Here is a 20,607-nt window from a genome sequence, read left to right as displayed (position 1 = left end):
CATTCGACGTGCCCACGCGGCGCTTCGACCACGTCAATGTGGACCTGGTGGGACCCCTTCCCTCCTCGCGGGGCTTCACCCACCTCCTCACGATGGTGGACAGGACCACCAGGTGGCCGGAGGCCGTCCCGCTGGCATCAACAACATCCGCCGACGTGGCGCAGGCCTTCATTGGCACCTGGGTTGGCCGTTTCGGCGCCCCCTCGGACATCTCCTCTGACAGAGGCCCGCAATTCACCTCCGAGCTTTGGGGCGCGGTCGCCCAGGCCTTGGGGGTCAAGATACACTGCACCACGGCCTACCACCCCCAAGCCAACGGCTTGCGCGAGCGGTTCCACCGCTCGATGAAGGCCGCTCTCAGGGCCAGCCTCCAGGACGACGGTTGGGCCGACAGGCTCCTGTGGGTCCTATTGGGCCTCCGAACGGCCCCTAAAGAGGACCTCCAGGCTTTCACCGCCGAGCTGGTCTACGGCCAGCCACTGCGCGTGCCGGGCGAGTTCATCCCTGATGCCACCGGCCCCTGGTCCGCGGCTCGCCAACGCTCTGTCCTCCAGGAGGCCGCCAGGAGATTTGCCCCCGTCCCACCACGGCTGCCCCCAACCCCACGTGCCCCCAGCACTTCGCACTGCGGAGTACGTTTTTATCCGGAACGACGCACACCGGGGACCGCTCCGGCCGCCGTACGATGGACCTTTCCGGGTCCTGAAGAGGGACGACAAGTCGTTCATCATTGACATCGGCGGCAAACCGGACCGCATCTCCGTGGACCGCCTCAAGCCGGCCCATTTGGACCTCGACCAACCTCCACGGTTGGCCCTTCCTTCACGATAGGGCCATCCCCCGTCAACCAAGCCCCCCGCCCGACCATCCACTGCCACGCCACCTACCACCCCCACACGAATCGCCAGGGGTCGTTTCGGCCGGGTCATCAAGACCCCCCTCAAACTGACTCTCCCGGTGTAAGTTAATTCTGGGGGGGCGCATGTAGCGGTTACCGGAAGCATTACACAATCCCCTTGCACTGGCCGATGACGTAACCGGCGGGCGGTTACTTGCCCGGACTCGCCCGGACGTGTCCGGACTTGCCTTGCCCGGGCGGACTCTCGATTTGCATACCACGCCCCGTTGAGGGGCGTGGCTAACTTATTTGCATACCACGCCCCGCCTGAGAGGCGTGGCTTTTGTGTGGTGAACTTTTGATATAAATTGCCGCCCGTGTTAACGGGCTATTCAGTGCTTTTGAGTTGCTTTCGAGTTGAACAAGAATAAATAGCTCAGTGAAACTTCGTTCCTGGTGTCGTCCATTTTGTCCGGCTTTATCGTGCGAGCATAGCTCCACAACAGTACATATAGAATCTAGATGGCTTCATATATGATACAGATGCTCGTAGATTCAGATGATTTCATGTAGAGCATCGTAGATCTAGATGGTTTCATTATAGATTTTCTTAGATTTAGATGGCTTCATATAAATTCTGGTAGATCTAGAATCTAGATGGTTTCACACAGAATTTGCTTTGATTTCGATGGCTTCATATAGATGCTCGTAGATCTCAATATGAAGTGTTTTTTTGTTTTTTTCCCCCGTACAAATGTTCATTTTCAACTTTACTCCAAGAAAAATCCTACAGATAATAAACTGAACTAAACGAAATTGTAGTTTTTCTTAAACGAGGTTTCACGGCTTCGTGTATTTTTGTCCCTTATACTAATAGATGTACAGTAAATACGCCATTATGTTCTGACGTCGTGGCAAGAAGTTAAAAAATCGCTTTCTTATTTTAAAGACGTTTATTTGACTGGAAGATTGATATGGTAATTGCTTTAACGATTCGACACTGAAAGGAAGTGGAAGACAGAAGCTGTCACATGGCGAACGGGAACGGTAGCACAGAGTGGAAAGTCGTGAGCAGGAAGCACCGGACGAGACCCCGTCTTGCTGCGAGTCACGTGACTGGGGTCGGGGAGGTCCCGGAACCTGACAGCCCGGAGCTGGTTCGCCGGATTCTTCGAACCAGGTATAAAATAAATAAATGATACCAAACATCTTCACCTTTTGTCACCGTGCGATGTAAACACAAATGTGTAACTTTAACGTCTTTGAACGTCACGTGTTGTAAATTTAAATTTACGGATTGTATTGTGATTTGTGGTGTAAGTTGACGCGTGTGACGTATTGTCCATGAACGGACTTGCACGGGGTGTGACCGCACCGCATTGTCTTTCAGAGAGGAGCTTCGTGGGTCACAATTTTGGACGAATTGTCGAGGTACGATACAACATAAGGTGAACACACTTGGGCACTCACAGGTATCAACTTCAGACACCACAAAGAAACAACAACAATAACATACAAAAACAGTACGTTAGATCAGATATTGACTCGGCCAGCTCATTTTGGGCCTCAAGTCTATCAAACACACATCCCAACACCCTGCAGACCACAGGGTGTTGGGATGGACATGTCACATGTACACCATGTCACATGTACACCATGTCACATGTACACAACAATAACACCACTTGGACATGTCACGTGAGAGGTGCGTAGTTCCTTACAGCTGCAAGAGCCCACCCGAATCACCCGTCCCACCACATGTCCAACCACCCACAGACGTATTAAGACAACACTACCAGCACACTACAACGACGTCCTTCAAAACATCCCCCAAAGATCAGCGACAACTACAACAAAACACATCCATACCCAAACCACCATATTAAACACAATAAGTAACCCGGGCCAAATTGGTACCCTGTGCACTAAACCGCTGCGCAGCTTCGACGCAGAGAAATTGCTTCCCAGGTCTGATCAGTGTTCACCGTTCACACCTCCACTGTGGACACCATCCAGTACAAACATGGCCTCGACGACGTCACTGACGACACCCGCAACCTCTGCCAGGCCGTCCCACACGCAATAAAACACATTGTGGAAGACTACGTGGTCCTGGCTCCACGAAGAGCACATTTTAGATGTGAGGGATGTCTGGCTCGCTCCCGGAAGGTCAATCGTTATCTCTGTGCCGCAGGTCTGTTAGAGTACAACTGACTGGGGCTAATCAACAACAACAACAACAGTATTGTAACAATAATATGCACAACACTTCACTCCGTACCGACTGAGCCTTATTTTTACGGCCCGTAGGACAATGTCGTCTCAAACAGTGTTTATCTGTCCGTATGTCCCCACAAGCGTACACCAATCAGAGCTGAGGATCTGGCCACCTGACAAGGGGACAGTGTAGTTACCATTACAGTTGCATATTTTACTAAAAGGAAGGAAATATAATAACCTTCTGTGGAATGTTTTGGGTCCCAGCGGGTGTCGTAAGGTAGGTAGGAGGTTTCAGAAATTCCTCAATACAATTGTGATTTTGAAAATGTGATCGACACGGAACTTGCTCCCAAATCCGGAAGTGAGCAGATGCTAATGGTTCGCTGGTTTGATAATATCTCGGTACAATCGTGATTTAACATTATATTTTGATATATTAATACTGTCGTATTAATTTATGATTGGAATGATGAATGATGCTGTTTGGAATGAAATTACAGAGAACGTGCTGTCAATGCCTGATGTTCAACTGAAGGTGGCACACGAATGTGGAATTTATTGGTTCGTTTGCTATTTGCCTTTTTTTACGCAAGTCATTCACGAACCAGATGGCCATGCCTGAAGTCCAAAAAAATTAATACCTACATTATTTCCTAACTGGTATCCCCACCCAGGTCATACTATCCTTTTCAACTGAAGTATCAAACAAGCCCGGCTACGCTGCTGTTCGACTTTCGGTCTTGTTTTTCATTCCAAGATTCCAAGCTGTGCTCGTGGCAGAGCCAGGTGACAGAGGGTAAAAAGACAACGAACAGATAGTGGGGAAGTATTACGACAGTTGGACACACAGAGAGAGAGAGACAGACAGAGAGAGAGACAGAGAGAGACAGAGAGAGAGAGAGACAGACAGAGAGAGACAGAGAGAGAGAGACAGAGAGAGAGAGAGACAGAGAGAGAGAGAGAGACAGAGAGAGAGAGAGACAGAGAGAGAGAGAGACAGAGAGAGAGAGAGACAGAGAGAGAGAGAGACAGAGAGAGAGAGAGACAGAGAGAGAGAGAGACAGAGAGAGAGAGAGACAGAGACAGAGAGAGACAGAGAGAGACAGAGAGAGACAGAGAGAGAGAGAGACAGAGAAGAAATACAGTAACCTGTAAGTAAGAGGGTTGGGTTAGGTAAGGTTAATCGGGATGGGTGGATGACATTGATATGTTGTTTCACTACCTGCTGGAAGTCATGGAGTTGGGATGGGATTAAGCAATCAAGAAGGCAATTCCACAAGTGGGTGAAAAGAGGAACAAAGGAATTGAGGTGTGAAGTCAACTTGGATTTTAGGAGTTTAACCAGGTGGGGGGCTACTGGGAGAGCGCATACATTCTGGAATTGGTGAGGAAGGTCGGAGGGCTGAGGGGAACGGAGGGAGTTCGGTCGGAGGACAGGTGGTAAAAACAGAGGCCACCGACCTCTTTGTAATATGAGACCAATTTATCAGACCTTGTGCTTTGGCCTAATCACAGGAGATTCCAATAATATTGAGAGCTTAAAATTGAACAAAATCCAGGAGAAGCAGATGTGATGCTGGGCATTGGTACTGTCTATCTGTTTGTCTGTCTGTGAGCAGGATATCTTAAGTTGCACACGGATTTGAACGAGACTTGTGGATTGGTTGGGTGATCTGGTAATTAGGTTAGGATCACTAGTTTTATTATTTTAATTTTTTTTTAAGTGATTCTTCACAATTCAGTGATGGGGTCAAAAATTATATATGACGCGATATCTATAAACGTTGTGGACGGATTTTGGCAAAACTAGGTGGATGAGTTGTGTAAATGACAATAACAAGCTGATTAGATTTTGGTTAAAGTCCGGATCCAGATCCGGCCTATGAGTGAGATTCAAAACGTAAGCTGTTCAGCCTGGTGGAAGTATGCATTCTACCAAGTGCAGTTGTAGTTATTTAATTAATTTTTATGGATAAACTTTATTTAATTTATTAGTATGTATTTGCTTCTACATGGATGGATCAGGATGGTTGGATCGGAACTGTAGGTCTGAAGTTTTAAATATGACCGTTTACAATATTATTTTCCTCTTGGGTACCGATTCCACAAACAGTGAGTTGTCTGGCCTTGTACAACTATAGGCTCCTATCTATTTGCTGTTAAACACCTCCTTGTGTCTGTCTATCGTCGCTTCACATCCAAAAAGTTAACTTGGTCACCAGATGTACTTGTCTTGATTTTACGTTTTCAGATGTTATTACGCAAGCCTGGGAGAACATGATGAAGGAAGAAAATGCTTCTCAAATCCCGAGAGGAGACGATCAAATTGCTGATGGTGCTCAATTCCCTTCTGTGCTCTGCTTAGGCCTGGGCCCGTTTGCATCTTGCTACCATGCCCGTTGCCAGCTGGCCTTTCTTCTGCTCTTGGAGGCAGAATTAAAAGTATTGCTACAGTACAAAAAAAACAACTTACATTTGTAATAATTATAAATGTTTGTATAACTATTACAACTTGGTGGAGAGAAGACAATAAAATCACTTGGCTAAAATTTGTTATTTAATTAATTACAGGTAAACGTTGTTATTTAAATAATTGATATGGGTAAACTTTGTTTTTAATTGTTATGGGTAAAGTTTGTTATTTAATTGGTGGTGGTTCTTGTGCAGCCACCCGGCTGCTGGTTGCATCATTTTCAGTGGGTGCGTCTGCCGCTGATGCAATGTCTCTCTATAACCAGTTGTCTGGTACTCATTTTGCCGACCTCGGAAGGATGACAGGCTGAGTCAACCCCACTTGGCGTTAATTCAACGTGATTCAAACTCAGGACCTTAGGATCCCAAGCCCGCCGCCGCTCTAACCATTAGGCAAACACCAGGTATGTTATTTAATCGTTGTTATTTAATTAATTGGTATGGCTAAATGTTGTTATTTAATTAATTGATGTATGGATAAAATTTGTTATTTAATTAATTGATATTGTGTTCGGTGGATGTGTGGAGTATCGTTGAATGTAGAATGAAGTGGAGGACTGGGAAGACCGAGAAAGACTTGGCTAAAGATGGTGGAAGAAGAAATGCGGGCAAGGGGGTTAAAAAGGAGAGATGCAGAAAATAGGGCAAAATGGAGAAGATTGTCATGGGGACCGCAAGGCTAACCCCCGCTCTAGCAGGGAAAATGGCCTTAAAATGCCTGTTGTGTTGTTGTATTTAATTAATTGTTATGGGTAAACCTTGTTACTTCTGCCACTGAAGGTGGATGGAGGTTATGTTTTCACCCCTCTGTGTCTGTTTGTCTGTAAGCAGCATATCTCAAAAGGTTGTGGAAGGATTCGGACAAAGTTTGGTGGACAGGTTGGGTGTGTGAATGAAATGAATGAATGATCGTTTAAAGGCCATTTTCCCCGCTAGAGCGGGGGTTAGCCTTGCGGGCCCCATGACAATCATGGTTCCCTGTTTGAGGCAATGTTTTTATGGCCGGATGCCCTTCCTGACGCCAACCCTTGGTCATGCTCTTACGATGCGCAGGGATACGGTGTACCTATTCTAAACCGGGGTACACACCAGGATCATTCATCCCAGCAAGCTGGTACTCGATTTGCCGACCTCGGAAGGATGACAGGCTGAGTCAACCCCACTGGCGTTAATTTAGCGATCGACCGGGATTCGAACCCAGGATCATCGGATCCCAAGCTGGCACCCTAACCGCTAAGCCAACACCAGGCTATGGTGTGATAAGGTGTGTGGGTGTGTGATAAGGACTAATTGATTCGATTTTGTTGAAGATCTGGAACCGGATCCGGATACTATCTTTTTTTAAAGCCATTCTTCACCATTGAGAGATGAGGCCAAAAATGATATACAGTATATTTCAAAAAGTTGTGGATGAGTTATGACAAAACTTGGTGGTTGAGTTGGTAGGTGACAAGAACAAGCTGATTCCTTTTTGGTTCAGGTCAGGATCCAGATCTGGCCCATCAATGGGATACAAAACGTAAGCTGTTCAGCTGGTTGGAGGTATGATCTCTACTGGGTGCCTTTCTAGTTATTTAATTTATTGACATGGATAAACTTTGTTATTTAATTAATTGATATGTATTTGCTCCTATATTCTTCTTTTTCTTTGTATACGGATGGGTGAATCTTGCAAATAGTATTTGTAAGGTTCACCTGGCTGCGCATGGATGTGTTTGAGGGTAGAGGAGTAGCAGCCAAAACCTGAATCGTATCCAGGTTCCTACTGATGACTCCCTCTTTGTCTATTTGAATTCCTCCTCATATTCCAGTGCTGTGTCTGGTTAGTTGTTTGATTATGCTAATTCCCAATGTCAACTGTCTCCATTCAGGCTCCCACATCTGTCTTTGACCCCATTTTCTCCACCGTTGAATGTGAAACTCTCTGCCGCTTGGGTTTCCATCTCATTCCCATGAACAAGGTAATTAAAATCGATAATTTTCTTTAGACTATAACGGGGATTCAAATTGCTTTCCATCTTCAGAACCTTTGAAACCAAAAATGTGAATTTTCTTTTAATGATACCAGCCAACTCACCCACTGCTGAGTAAAATGTCTGATTGTGGAAACTATGTATGGAAGGACTAACATTGGTGCCAGGTTTTGCTGGCACAGAACCATTCCTTGTGACCACCCATGAAGAATTTGAACAAAATCTTCATCACATTCATGTTTTTACCACTTATTGGTGGCTCTTGTATGACATTGGTGGCTTTTAGCTCTTATATGAGCCTCAACTTGGTGTACAAAAAATAAATTGCAACACCTGATAAAAGTGACTCCATTGCTATACCATCTCTTCTTTTTTTTATACAGTACTGTAATTTTAATGTACTAGGGCATGCCCGTACTATATCTATATCTAAAATTATATCCCCCCCCCTCTATTTACATGAAATGGTTTGGTCCAAAGCGAACGGCTTGCGAGTACGGTGACAATCCCCCCCCTCTATTTACATGAAATGGTTTGGTCCAAAGCGAACGGCTTGCGGAGTTTGGTAAAGAAATCGCCATAGCGTGCACAAACGCGCAGGAAAGCGAAAGAATCGCAAATTAGTTTTAATTAGTTTTAAAACATAGTTTAACGCCAACATAGTTTGCCAACGTGAAATAAATGAATACGCTCTCAAATGTGCCGTCCGAGGCAGAGTCTGTTCGCCACGTTCGGCACACGTGATAACTCGCTGATCTCTGATTGGTTGAATCGTTTTTTGGACATAGCTCGGTAACTACTTGTCCGATTAATATGAAACCTTGAAAAGGCACATCCTCGGGTCCCCAGCAATATACCTGGCAAGTTTCAAGTATATCGGACCCGTGGTTGTCGAGAAACAGCGGTCACAGACAAACATACATACATACATACATACATACATACATACATACATACACACAGAGATTACTGGAATTATAGATAGATTGTTTCGTTGGTGGTGGGTAGGTGGAGAAATACCTTAGGCGAGTCAGGAATGTATAGTTTAGTATGGACCGTGACGCGAAGAAGAAGAAACCCATCTCGATGTACATAAGCGGGGTAAATGATCAGGTTAAGAGTCTTTGCATGTCGCCATAAGGAGGGTGCTTTTGTGCTAATTAATTATAGGGCTTATGGTTAAAATTCCCCTGTACATGCTTGCCTCCCTGTCATTTTTCCCTAATCTATCTTTCCCTAATTTTCCCTAATCTATCTTATATAAAAGAAAGTTTTTGTTTGTTTGTTGTTTGTTTGTGTGTACGAGCTAATCTCCTGAACGGTGAAAGATAGGAGGAAACCTCTGAAACAAGAAATGTCGGGACGGGCCCAGGAAGGTTATAGGCTAGGTGGCGAGGCCGGTCGAGGCCACCTCGACTGGGCTGGGCCCATTTCGCAATAAATCTTCTTCTTGTTTCAAAATTCTCTTGAAGTACAACTTATGCACTTAATAGGAATATCTGACTGATTGCAACACATGCTTTCAAAATTCTCTCTCGCGGGGCCCGACAGAAGAAAGAACAAGGAATCGTTGAGCATTAACTGATACTGGGCTCGCGTCAGACCTATGTACAGAAGATTAAATTCATTCAAAAAGAACCCGGGCAACGCCGGGTGCATTCAGCCAATGTTATTATAAAACTCAGCCGGCCAGGCAATAGACTCATTCGTTCACAACGCCGCCAGGGCCGAGAGAAACAGTACATTTTCCAATCGACAAGTAACCCCTGATGTCATCCAAACATTCCCGAACAGAGATTAGACTCTGCCCCTCGCCGACTCGTGACGGGTAGGCCACGCCCCGAGATTCGTGACTGGTTAAGAAGCCATGGAGTGATGAACATAGCTCAGTGATTGGACAGAGTGTGACGTTAGCATGCAACATTCGAGAGCTGGGAGAGGAAAAAGACGCCATCTCGCCATCTTGGTCTCTTTGTGCTGGCGTTTGTTGGAGGCGGTCGCATTTTCTCTTTGTGCTGGCGTTTGTTGGAGGTGGTCGCATTTTCTCTTGTGCTGGCGGTTGTTGGAGGCGGTCGCATTCCTTCTTCTGGTCCTGGCGTTCGTGAAAGGCGGTCGCATTTTGGTTGGTGTGCGCTGGTGGAGCGAATTTGGAGCCTATGTGGACTTGGTGCATAGAAGGAGCGGTGTGGCAAACTTCGATCGTGAGGAGGGGGCGTTGCCGGTGGTTTGTGGAGCTCGCAGCATTTCGGACAGAGTGGAGAGCATGAGGGGACTGCTGGTCCGAATTACCTCACATTCGTTGCACGGTGAAAGTGCGGATCGGCGCCATCTTGAGCAGGTCGACGCGTGGCCATTTCTCCGACCAACCGGACCTGTGACGCCCACCAAGCCCTCGTTGAGACCGGAGCTAAGTGGCGGCACGACATAAACATTATTTATTTTCTTTTACTTTTATTTTCCCCTTGTTCGTATCTGAGTTGGAGTGGAGGGACCCTCATTTAGGAATTTTAGTTTACCTTAACTTTCGTTATTCCCTTGCATTATTTTAATAAACGCATTATCTGTTGCATGTTACCTTATGTTCTGTCTCGTTTATTTGTGGTGGGTTCGAGCAAGCCCAGTGAACAGGTAAGTCCTCCGTGCAGGTAAGCCCTTGCTACCGTCCACCCTACGCGTGTGACTACCGCCAAGTTGGGTATACGCCTCGGAGTAAAGCCCATTTCGGTCATTCGTCCTCTTGGGCTGTTAACCCCAGGGACGCGACAGTATTAAGTCATAGTTTTATACTGTACAGCAATACCCCGATTTGCGCAAAGGATAGGTTCCTGAGAGATTCGCACTATAGCAATTTTGCGCAGAACGGGGCTCCTAAAGCATTGTGTTAATGAGGCTACATGGACCGGACGCACTATTTCCGGGACAGACACCCTACCCCCGAGGACATAAGAATGATATATATGAACTGTAATAACCTGAAATCATTAATGAACACTATTAATTAGTAAGAAAACATTGTGATGGTCATCACCTTCGGATAACCCCGAGAGGCCGAAGCATCTATAAAAAGCCCATGGATGCAACACTCACCTCTGGCCAGTTACTTTGGCCCAGTGTCTGTTTACCTTACCTGTGAGATGACTGCAGCAGATGTGGAACTGTGCCGATCGCTGCGTAACTGATATTAATAGACTGAACCAAAATTACGCTACAAACTATATCGTTTAGTAAAAACCAATCGATGCTGCGGTTAATTATCCCCAAGAGTGCTATATATCGTGACCAAAATCGAACAGGATTTTTTTGAGGGGTGGAAATCACCCCAAACAAGACATAAAGCCACTCTGGGTAATATGCTAAGGGAAGGTTAGGTAAAGATAACGATAAAGCAAAATAAAATAAATAAATAAATAATAACAATAAAATATCCAAGACACAGGAAGTAACAGAAGTCAGTTAAAATGAGATGAAACCTCAAAGATGTAGGAAGTAGGAATTGGCATTCCTCTTGAAGCTGAGATCATAGGATAATGGGAAGCACGTTCCAGGTAGTGAATTTCAGAACGAAACAGCATGAGAAATACAACTATCTGCATAGCCTTTCATTCTGCACTTTGGATCAGCTATAGTATATGGGTGTGCAGAGATAGCACACCGAGTCTTGCATCCAAACACTTAAACAGGAGGAACCAAGTTAGATAAATTAATTTAAGGATAAGTTAAGACACAGTTTGTTTCTTTATACCACACTGGTTTAATAAAGGCAAGCAAAGCAAGAAATGGTGGGAAAAACAGGCAATGGCAATGTTGGTAAGAAATGGTGGGAAAACCAGAAATGGCAATGTTGGTAAGAAATGGCGAGAAAACCAGAAATGGCAATGCTGGTAAGAAATGGTGGGAAAAACGAGCAATTGCAATGCTGGTAAGAAATTGTGGGAAAACGAGCAATGGCAATGTTGGTAAGAAATGGTGGGAAAAACGAGCAATTGCAATGCTGGTAAGAAATTGTGGGAAAACCAGAAATGGCAATGTTGGTAAGAAATGGCCGGGAAAACAAGCAATGGCAATGCTGGTATGAAATGGTGGGAAAAACGAGCAATGGCAATGCTGGTAAGAAATTGTGGGAAAACGAGCAATGGCAATGTTGGTAATAAATGGTGGGAAAACAAGCAATTGCAATGCTGGTAAGAAATGGCAGGAAAACAAGCAATGGCAATGCTGGTAAGAAATGGCGGGAAAACGAGCAATGGCAATGCTGGTAAGAAATGGTGGGAAAACGAGCAATGGCAATGTTGGTAAGAAATGGTGGGAAAACGAGCAATGGCAATGTTGGTAAGAAATGGCGGGAAAACAAGCAATTGCAATGCTGGTAAGAAATGGTGGGAAAACGAGCAATGGCAATGTTGGTAAGAAATGGTGGGAAAACGAGCAATGGCAATGTTGGTAAGAAATGGCGGGAAAACAAGCAATTGCAATGCTGGTAAGAAATGGTGGGAAAAACGAGCAATGGCAATGTTGGTAAGAAATGGTGGGAAAACGAGCAATGGCAATGTTGGTAAGAAATGGCGGGAAAACAAGCAATTGCAATGCTGGTAAGAAATGGTGGGAAAAACGAGCAATGGCAATGCTGGTAAGAAATTGTGGGAAAACGAGCAATGGCAATGTTGGTAATAAATGGTGGGAAAAACGAGCAATTGCAATGCTGGTAAGAAATTGTGGGAAAACCAGAAATGGCAATGTTGGTAAGAAATGGCGGGGAAAACAAGCAATGGCAATGCTGGTAAGAAATTGTGGGAAAACGAGCAATGGCAATGTTGGTAATAAATGGTGGGAAAACAAGCAATTGCAATGCTGGTAAGAAATGGTGGGAAAACGAGCAATGGCAATGTTGGTAAGAAATGGCGGGAAAACAAGCAATTGCAATGCTGGTAAGAAATGGTGGGAAAACGAGCAATGGCAATGTTGGTAAGAAATGGTGGGAAAACGAGCAATGGCAATGTTGGTAAGAAATGGCGGGAAAACAAGCAATTGCAATGCTGGTAAGAAATGGTGGGAAAAACGAGCAATTGCAATGCTGGTAAGAAATTGTGGGAAAACGAGCAATGGCAATGTTGGTAAGAAATGGTGGGAAAAACGAGCAATTGCAATGCTGGTAAGAAATTGTGGGAAAACGAGCAATGGCAATGTTGGTAAGAAATGGTGGGAAAAACGAGCAATTGCAATGCTGGTAAGAAATTGTGGGAAAACGAGCAATGGCAATGTTGGTAAGAAATGGTGGGAAAAACTAGCAATTGCAATGCAGGTAAGAAATTGTGGGAAAACCAGAAATGGCAATGTTGGTAAGAAATGGCGGGGAAAACAAGCAATGGCAATGCTGGTATGAAATGGTGGGAAAAACGAGTAATGGCAATGTTGGTAATAAATGGCGGGAAAACAAGCAATTGCAATGCTGGTAAGAAATGGTGGGAAAAACGAGCAATGGCAATGTTGGTAAGAAATGGTGGGAAAACAAGCAATTGCAATGCTGGTAAGAAATGGTGGGAAAAACGAGCAATTGCAATGTTGGTAAGAAATGGTGGGAAAACAAGCAATTGCAATGCTGGTAAGAAATGGTGGGGAAAACGAGCAATTGCAATGTTGGTAATAAATTGTGGGAAAACCAGAAATGGCAATGTTGGTAAGAAATGGTGGGAAAACGAGCAATGGCAATGTTGGTAAGAAATGGTGGGAAAACGAGCAATGGCAATGTTGGTAAGAAATGGCGGGAAAACAAGCAATTGCAATGCTGGTAAGAAATGGTGGGAAAAACGAGCAATGGCAATGTTGGTAAGAAATGGTGGGAAAACAAGCAATTGCAATGCTGGTAAGAAATGGTGGGAAAAACGAGCAATTGCAATGTTGGTAAGAAATTGTGGGAAAACCAGAAATGGCAATGTTGGTAAGAAATGGCGGGGAAAACAAGCAATGGCAATGCTGGTAAGAAATTGTGGGAAAACGAGCAATGGCAATGTTGGTAATAAATGGTGGGAAAACAAGCAATTGCAATGCTGGTAAGAAATGGTGGGAAAACGAGCAATGGCAATGTTGGTAAGAAATGGCGGGAAAACAAGCAATTGCAATGCTGGTAAGAAATGGTGGGAAAACGAGCAATGGCTATGTTGGTAAGAAATGGTGGGAAAACGAGCAATGGCAATGTTGGTAAGAAATGGCGGGAAAACAAGCAATTGCAATGCTGGTAAGAAATGGTGGGAAAAACGAGCAATTGCAATGCTGGTAAGAAATTGTGGGAAAACCAGAAATGGCAATGTTGGTAAGAAATGGCGGGGAAAACAAGCAATGGCAATGCTGGTATGAAATGGTGGGAAAAACGAGCAATGGCAATGTTGGTAAGAAATGGTGGGAAAAACGAGAAATTGCAATGCTGGTAAGAAATTGTGGGAAAACCAGAAATGGCAATGTTGGTAAGAAATGGCGGGGAAAACAAGCAATGGCAATGTTGGTAAGAAATGGTGGGAAAAACGAGCAATGGCAATGCTGGTAAGAAATTGTGGGAAAACGAGCAATGGCAATGTTGGTAAGAAATGGCGGGAAAACAAGCAATTGCAATGCTGGTAAGAAATGGCGGGAAAACGAGCAATGGCAATACCAGGAAGCATGTACAAATATTACAGGCACGTATAAATTCCTCAATTTACCCCGAACACAAGATCGCACCCCCAGATCTTAATCAGTCACTTATCACCTGTACACTTGTCACCTTATCACCTGTACATGGCTTGGAGTGTTTTCACTTTCCGAATTGTATATTGTTCAATCAACTGAATACAACATGAGGTGTTTATGCTTGGATATGTGACTCAACAGTCAGTAGGGGACAGCCTTAACAGTCCCAAGATTAGCTTTACATTGTTGATTTTGTTTATGTGGTTTAGTTGCTATTTGTTCTGCACAGGAAGGCCGTCACCCCATTTCTGGCCCTACATTGGCGGTTCTGGTGCATTGTGGGAAGGCTCTTTGCAACAACTTCTTGTGGGCAAATTGGAGCCCCAATAACCTTGCACGCATCTTGTTGCTAAGCAACAGTTTTGAAATGCTCCATATAAGGTTGGTGTCTAAGTAATTGAGTTATTTGATTAAGTTGCAGGTGTGTAAATGCAGAGTACCGGAAACAATCCAAAAAGTTCAACAATTTTGTGCATAATTAACTCTCAGAACATGTCTTCAGTAGCATTGTTTATGGTTGTTGTTATTTTATTTTTTTCACTGTTGTTATGGAATTGCATTCTTATTTGTCTTTTCTTTGTGAAGAACCCCAAACAGAGTTCTGCAGAGAGACTATGTCCATATCAGTCAGGTAAGCCACAATTTGTTTTGTGTTTCTCCATTGTTTCCATGTATTCATATCCATTTTGACTTCTGAAATAATAAATAAATGAAAATTTTCTGCAGCATAGTAATTTTTACCCTCGCCAGAGGAAAGGGTATTGCATTTGAGTCTGTTTGTCTGTCTGTTTGTCCGCACAGAATAAATATGATTTTCTCTGCAGCCGTTGGTCCGATTGAGAGGAAATTTTCACCATAGGTGACCCCCTCCTGTAGAATTATTTCAATGATAATTATGACGTCATAGGTCACGTGGTACGGGCGCCATCTTGGAAAAACCTAAGAACTTTGCACCTCTATATCTCCGAAAGTGCTGCACAGAAAAAATTGCGACATGGATCATTGTAAAGGACTCTCCATGGGGAATAACATATGTTAATGATGATGTCATAGATGCTTCCATTATGACTTCATAATTCGACAAGTTCAAAACTTCATCCGATGAAGATGAAATTTCTTGAGCATCATATAAATTGGTGGAGAAAAAATAATAATGATGATGTCATCGGTCACAGGGTTTGGCCGCCATATATGTTTTAACACAAAAACCTTTAAAACACTAAAACACATCCTGCCGAGGGGCTGCAATCTCTGATTGCTCTTTCTTGTTTAAATGTGCTATAGCTTTTTTGGATCTTTTTCATTAAAAATGGAGTATTAAGATGTAACATGCAAATGGTGGTTTACGTAATACTAGGCGGAGTATGAGATGTCATATTACATCATAATACAAATGGTGCTTTAGGTTATACTGGGTAGTGCATAGGATGCTTCTCTAGGTTATCAGTTTGAACACAGCAGAGTGAATGGAGAGGGATCCAAATTGATAGTGAAACATACCAGGAGCCTCATTTTGAAGACATCTATAATAATAATAATAACAATAATAATAATAAAAATAATAAAAGAGAGTGTGTGCGTCAGTGTGTGTGTCTCCTCCATAACTCCAAAAAACCATGAAACCTAGCGACCCAAAACTGAATGAATGTATACTAAGGGAGCTCCAAGGGAGTGCATGAATGAAAACTGGGTATTTGGATAAATTTAAACACCCCTTTTGAAGATAATTAACGGGCTTATTAAATTAAAACCAAAAACAGGCGTACCCTTGGTCATTCCATGTTCACCTCGCAGGGGGTCTTAATCCGCCATTTTGTTTTGGCCTAATTAAAAAATGCCTTCCTTGGGAACAGGTCGTAATGGTTTCTGTATGATAGAGCTTCATACCTATATATCTCTGTATACATCGCTGATCTTCATTCAAACGAATCGCTGTATGCATCACTAATCGCTTGCTAAGCCAGCCATTCTTTATCAACCGATGATTGTAAGCCATGGCGATAGTTGACAGTGGTGTAATTGACTTTTTTAACAGCAGTTAAAAAAAAAAAAAAGGACAATGTTGAGGTGATAAGGTAAACAAAGTACATATATAAATGTGTGTTTCGTTGTCTTAGTTAAATCTGACAAACGTTTAAAATGTAGCCTTTGCCTCGGAGAGTTCCAGTTCTAGAGTGGGTACATAGGGTGGCAGCCACAGTTCGAATCGCATCCCTCAAGGGAAGCTCATGTTGTAATATCTTTAAAATGGTACATGTTGCTTGTGCTTGAAAATGACGGATGGTATATTGCTATCCTGTTTGGATGTGTTGTTTTAACATAACCTATTTCGTTCAATACTGTATTAATGCCGGTAGACGAGACGACCCCCCCCCCCCCCGCCCCGCTTTCTCTCAAGACCCCCTACCAAATGCAAGTCATAACCCCCTCCCTTCCCCTCAAGTCCGCCTACCAAACGCAAGTCCAGAACACGCACTTCCCCCCTCTCCTCCTCGCTCCTACCCACCCCTCCTTGCACCCCTGCCTCCCCTATCTCTCTTCTCCCCTTCCTTTCTCTCCCCCCCCCCCCCTTCCTCTCTCTCTTCCCTCTCTCTCCCACCCCTTTCTCCCTCCCCCTCTTTCTTCCTCCCCCTGACTTAATATTCTCATCAGATAAGTGACGGGTTGTATTTGCTAGCTTGACATATTCCGTGATTGAGCGCGATGATTGCCTGGAAGTTTGGTTTTTGGTTGTTTTTTTTCTTGTTAAAAATTCCGTATTATGAGATTCGATTTTGTATTCCTTTTGAGAGAGCAGGTAGAGAGGGACAATCCCCCAATGTTTGTTACAATCTGAAAGGCCAAGGCTGAACTCGAGGTTATGGAGATTATTGTGAAACTTGTTAAAAAGGCCAAAGATTGCATTAATTTTACTTTTAAAAACTTGGTTGGTTACCGTAGTTGTTGTTTTTAAATCATTTGCATTCGGCACGGTAATGGAAGAGCATTATTGGGTATGACTTCCTTGTGCCCAATGGAAATGTAGTAAATGCCTTCTTTTCATCCTATCAAGTTTGAATATTTATTGAATTCTGAAGCAAAAAAAAAATTTGTGAAGAGTTTTTCAGTATTTCATTTTTGAGTAAAATGTAATCTTTTACACAAATTATAGAGTTCAAGACTCCTGGAAGGGGAAAACACAAAATTGATTTTAAAATGATGAACAAAGTTATTCCATGTTTTAAATCTGTGGCTTTCTCCCTCTCTCTCACTCTCCCTCTATCCCTCTCTCTTTCTCTCTCTCTCACTCTCTCCCCCTCACTCTCTCACTCCCCCTCACTCTCTCACTATCTCCCTCTCTCTCTCTCCCAAGGTCCTGGACATTGTGGAAGAAGCTTCCCTCGACTCGCAGTGCCCCTCTTCATTGCCCATAGCCGAGGCCTTCTCTGACACATCTCTGCATAGTTTCCCCATGGCTTCCCTGTGTACCCGCTCCATGGCATTCTGGGAGAACTGCCCACCCCCGTTTTATTTGGACCTTGATGAACCAGAACTGGTTCGAGACATACAAAAGTTGGTCATTTAGTCACAAGTGATTATTCCTTCCCCCATACCAGTCACTGAAGCATACACACACACTTTGGTGAACATTATATTGTTCATATGACATACTCCAGGGTTGATATAATTGCTGTTGGTGAGTTGTATTATATAATTCTTGATTTTATACTTTTTTTGTACAATGAAAAATGAACAAAACCTATTTTTTTAAACAAATAAACCGTGTCTTCTTATTTCTTTTTTGACTAATTATCTAATTCGAACGTAGGTTATTCCACACCAAAAGTAAATCTTTTTACGCTGTCCTATCAGATACTAATTCAATTTGATCTATTCCTCGGGATCAGTAACAAATGATACGATTAAAAATTATTATTTTGTAGGTCAAGTGGTTGGAAGATCCGGGTTGTCAAACTTTTGACTTATATTTGTAGGGTGGAGGAAAGGAGTAGAGGAGTAAGGAGAGGTAGGGTTTGTTGTTTCACTAAATCGGCCATAACTTCTGCTGGGAAGGCAATTTCAAACCTCCCAGTATAACCCGAGCCAAGAAACTGCGTTGGCAGTACCGACGCTTTATAACGGAGGATAGTACATCAGAATTACATTGGTCGAATCTCTTGGTCTCTATCAAATAGTAGAAGTCCAGTTGGACCCCTTTTAAATGCCACTTTTTTTTTTTTTTGAAGGGGCGAACCTTGACATTCAATTCAGCTAGTGCATCTGTCTGCCCATTGGATGGAGAAGATCCAATTGAGGTCATCTCAACTGACCTCTCTGCGGATGGCTCCAGCAAAGGTCTGGTTCAAGTTCCGAGGCCTCCTCGGCAGTTTAGTGGATCTGATATCTGATTGCAGGCTCCACAAGTGGCCGGTACAGACCTACCTTCTACATCACTACTCACTTCAAGAGGATCCACTGAACCTACCCATCCCTATCGCATAGGAGCTGAAGCAGCTCTTCAGGTGGTGGGGCAGCTGACAGAACCTGCTGGTGGCGGAGCTGTTTAGGCCACGTCTGCCTTCAGTGGTCGTGACAACGGATGCCTCCATGGAGGGCACACTGTAAAAGCAATCTTTTGTATGGCAAGTGGTCACCCCCTCGAAGCTCGAGCTCACATCAACATGCTAGAGCTGAGGACTGCTTGACTGGCTCTTCAGCATTTTCTACCTATGGCGAAAGAGCAGTCCGTACTGATCAAGACGGGCAACTGTATGGTTGTGGCATATATCAACAAACGTGGAGGGACTCATTCCAACCCCTTTTGTCATCTGGTGATGGAAGTCTGAGAATGGACCCACCAAGAAGGGATGGATGTTTTTGCAGCGTACATTCCAGGTGAAGAAAACTTACTGGCAGATTTTTTTGTCAAGAGGACATTACCTTCCCTCGGAGTAGACACTCCATCCACAGGTTGTAAAGATGATGTTCAAGTGTTTCAGGTATGCACAAATCTCACTTGCATTGTCACTCAGCCACCACCCTCCTGTGTACTGTTCTCGGACACAGGATCCAGCAGTTTGTGCGATCAATGCATTTTCCATCTCATGGATGCTCAGGATCAGGTATGCCTTCCCACTAATCCCATGAACTCTTGCTAGGAGGGAGCAGAAGACTTCCTGGTAGCTCCCTAGTGGCTCAGACGCTCCTGGTTGAGGGAGCTTCTTTGCCTCCTAGGGGGGTTACCTAGGCTCCTGCCTCTATGGGAAGACCTCCTCTCCGAACCCTGCTCGGGTGTGCCATGCATGCATGAACCTGGCTAATCTCAGATTAACACGGCGGCGTCTTTCAGGAAATCTATGGAAGATGCACGCCTTCTGGAAGGACAGCCTCTTTCACCACCCCGTGCCATCGTGAATCCACCCATATTACCCATCATTCTCATTTCACAGTTTTCCACAGATGATGCCGAAATCCAGATGTGAATCCAGGTGTTGCCTCTTTAAAAAAAAAAAAGGTGGCTGACTTCCTCGTCTCTCTATTTGAAAAGGGGTTACCACATTGATATTGCGGCTGTTCCCAAAGCTTTTCCAGATGGTTCTTCAGTTTCATCATTGAGTATCCTGTCCAAACTTGCCAAGTCCTTTTTGAAGAAACCTTCATTGAAACAACTGTTTCCTTTGTGGATTCACACTGTGGTTCCCCAGACTTTGGCACAGGTGCCGTACGAGCCCTAAAAGAGTCTGCGTCTTTGCGGTATCCATTGGAAAAGATAGTCTCTACAACCTCAGGATAGGGACAGCACCAGCTAGGCTCTCACCGTGGCCAGTGGGCACATTCGGTTGGAGCCATTTTAAAAGGAAAGCTTATTTTAAGAGACTTGACAGGTAGGTTATCAGGCATGTTTACTCGTTGATAGAATGATCACTACTGATCATGACAATCCAGCCAGACCTTGGGAGAATATGAGGCATCGTATTATTCCACCCCATAATCCTGCGGATACGTCATAGTGACTAAATTCGATAATTGTCGTGACAGGTGCATTACCTCCGCCACCAAAGGTGGATGGAGGTTATGTTTTCACCCATGTCTGTTTGTCCGTTTGTTTGTTTGTGAACAAAATATCCCAAAAACTCAAAAGGTTGTGGCCAGATTCGGCCGAAATTTTGCAGAGATGTAGCGTATGTCACAGGGACGACATGATTCGATTTTGGTGAAGATCCGGATTCGGATCCGGCTACTAGAATTTTTAAAGTGATTCTTCACCATTGGGAGATAGGGCCAACAACTATACATTGCGGGATATCTCAAAACGTTGTGGACGGATTTGGACGAAACTTGGTGGACCGGTTGGGTGTCTGACAAGGACAAATAGATTAGATTTTGGTGAAGATCTGGATATGG

At 44.1% G+C, this 20,607-nt stretch overlaps 2 protein-coding genes across 6 annotated transcripts in view; one reads left to right on the top strand and one right to left on the bottom strand.

Moving 5' to 3' along the window:
* LOC137432380 (uncharacterized) overlaps window positions 1-20,607 on the bottom strand; it is a 515,673-nt gene that overhangs the window by 118,070 nt on the left and 376,996 nt on the right. The window lies entirely within an intron of this gene.
* Window positions 1,668-17,996, top strand: SRRD (SRR1 domain containing). 3 transcript variants are annotated; one of them, XM_068124261.2, is made up of 7 exons: window positions 1,668-2,018; window positions 2,229-2,269; window positions 5,424-5,500; window positions 7,402-7,491; window positions 14,453-14,604; window positions 14,809-14,854; window positions 17,576-17,996. In XM_068124261.2, the coding sequence occupies exons 1-7, from the start codon at window positions 1,870-1,872 to the stop codon at window positions 17,786-17,788; spliced, it is 768 nt and encodes a 255-aa protein (XP_067980362.2). In that variant the 5' UTR covers window positions 1,668-1,869; the 3' UTR covers window positions 17,789-17,996. The 3 variants fall into 3 exon arrangements, with proteins under 3 accessions (XP_067980362.2, XP_067980363.2, XP_067980361.2); XM_068124260.2 differs by having other exon boundaries at window positions 1,672-2,018; window positions 5,310-5,500; XM_068124262.2 differs by lacking the exon at window positions 5,424-5,500 and having other exon boundaries at window positions 1,669-2,018; window positions 2,229-2,286.

Source organism: Myxine glutinosa, chromosome 8 (genome assembly GCF_964187855.1).
Source record: "Myxine glutinosa chromosome 8, kmMyxGlut1.1, whole genome shotgun sequence".
Lineage (NCBI taxonomy): Eukaryota > Metazoa > Chordata > Myxini > Myxiniformes > Myxinidae > Myxine > Myxine glutinosa.
This window is presented reverse-complemented; position numbering and strand designations above follow the sequence as displayed.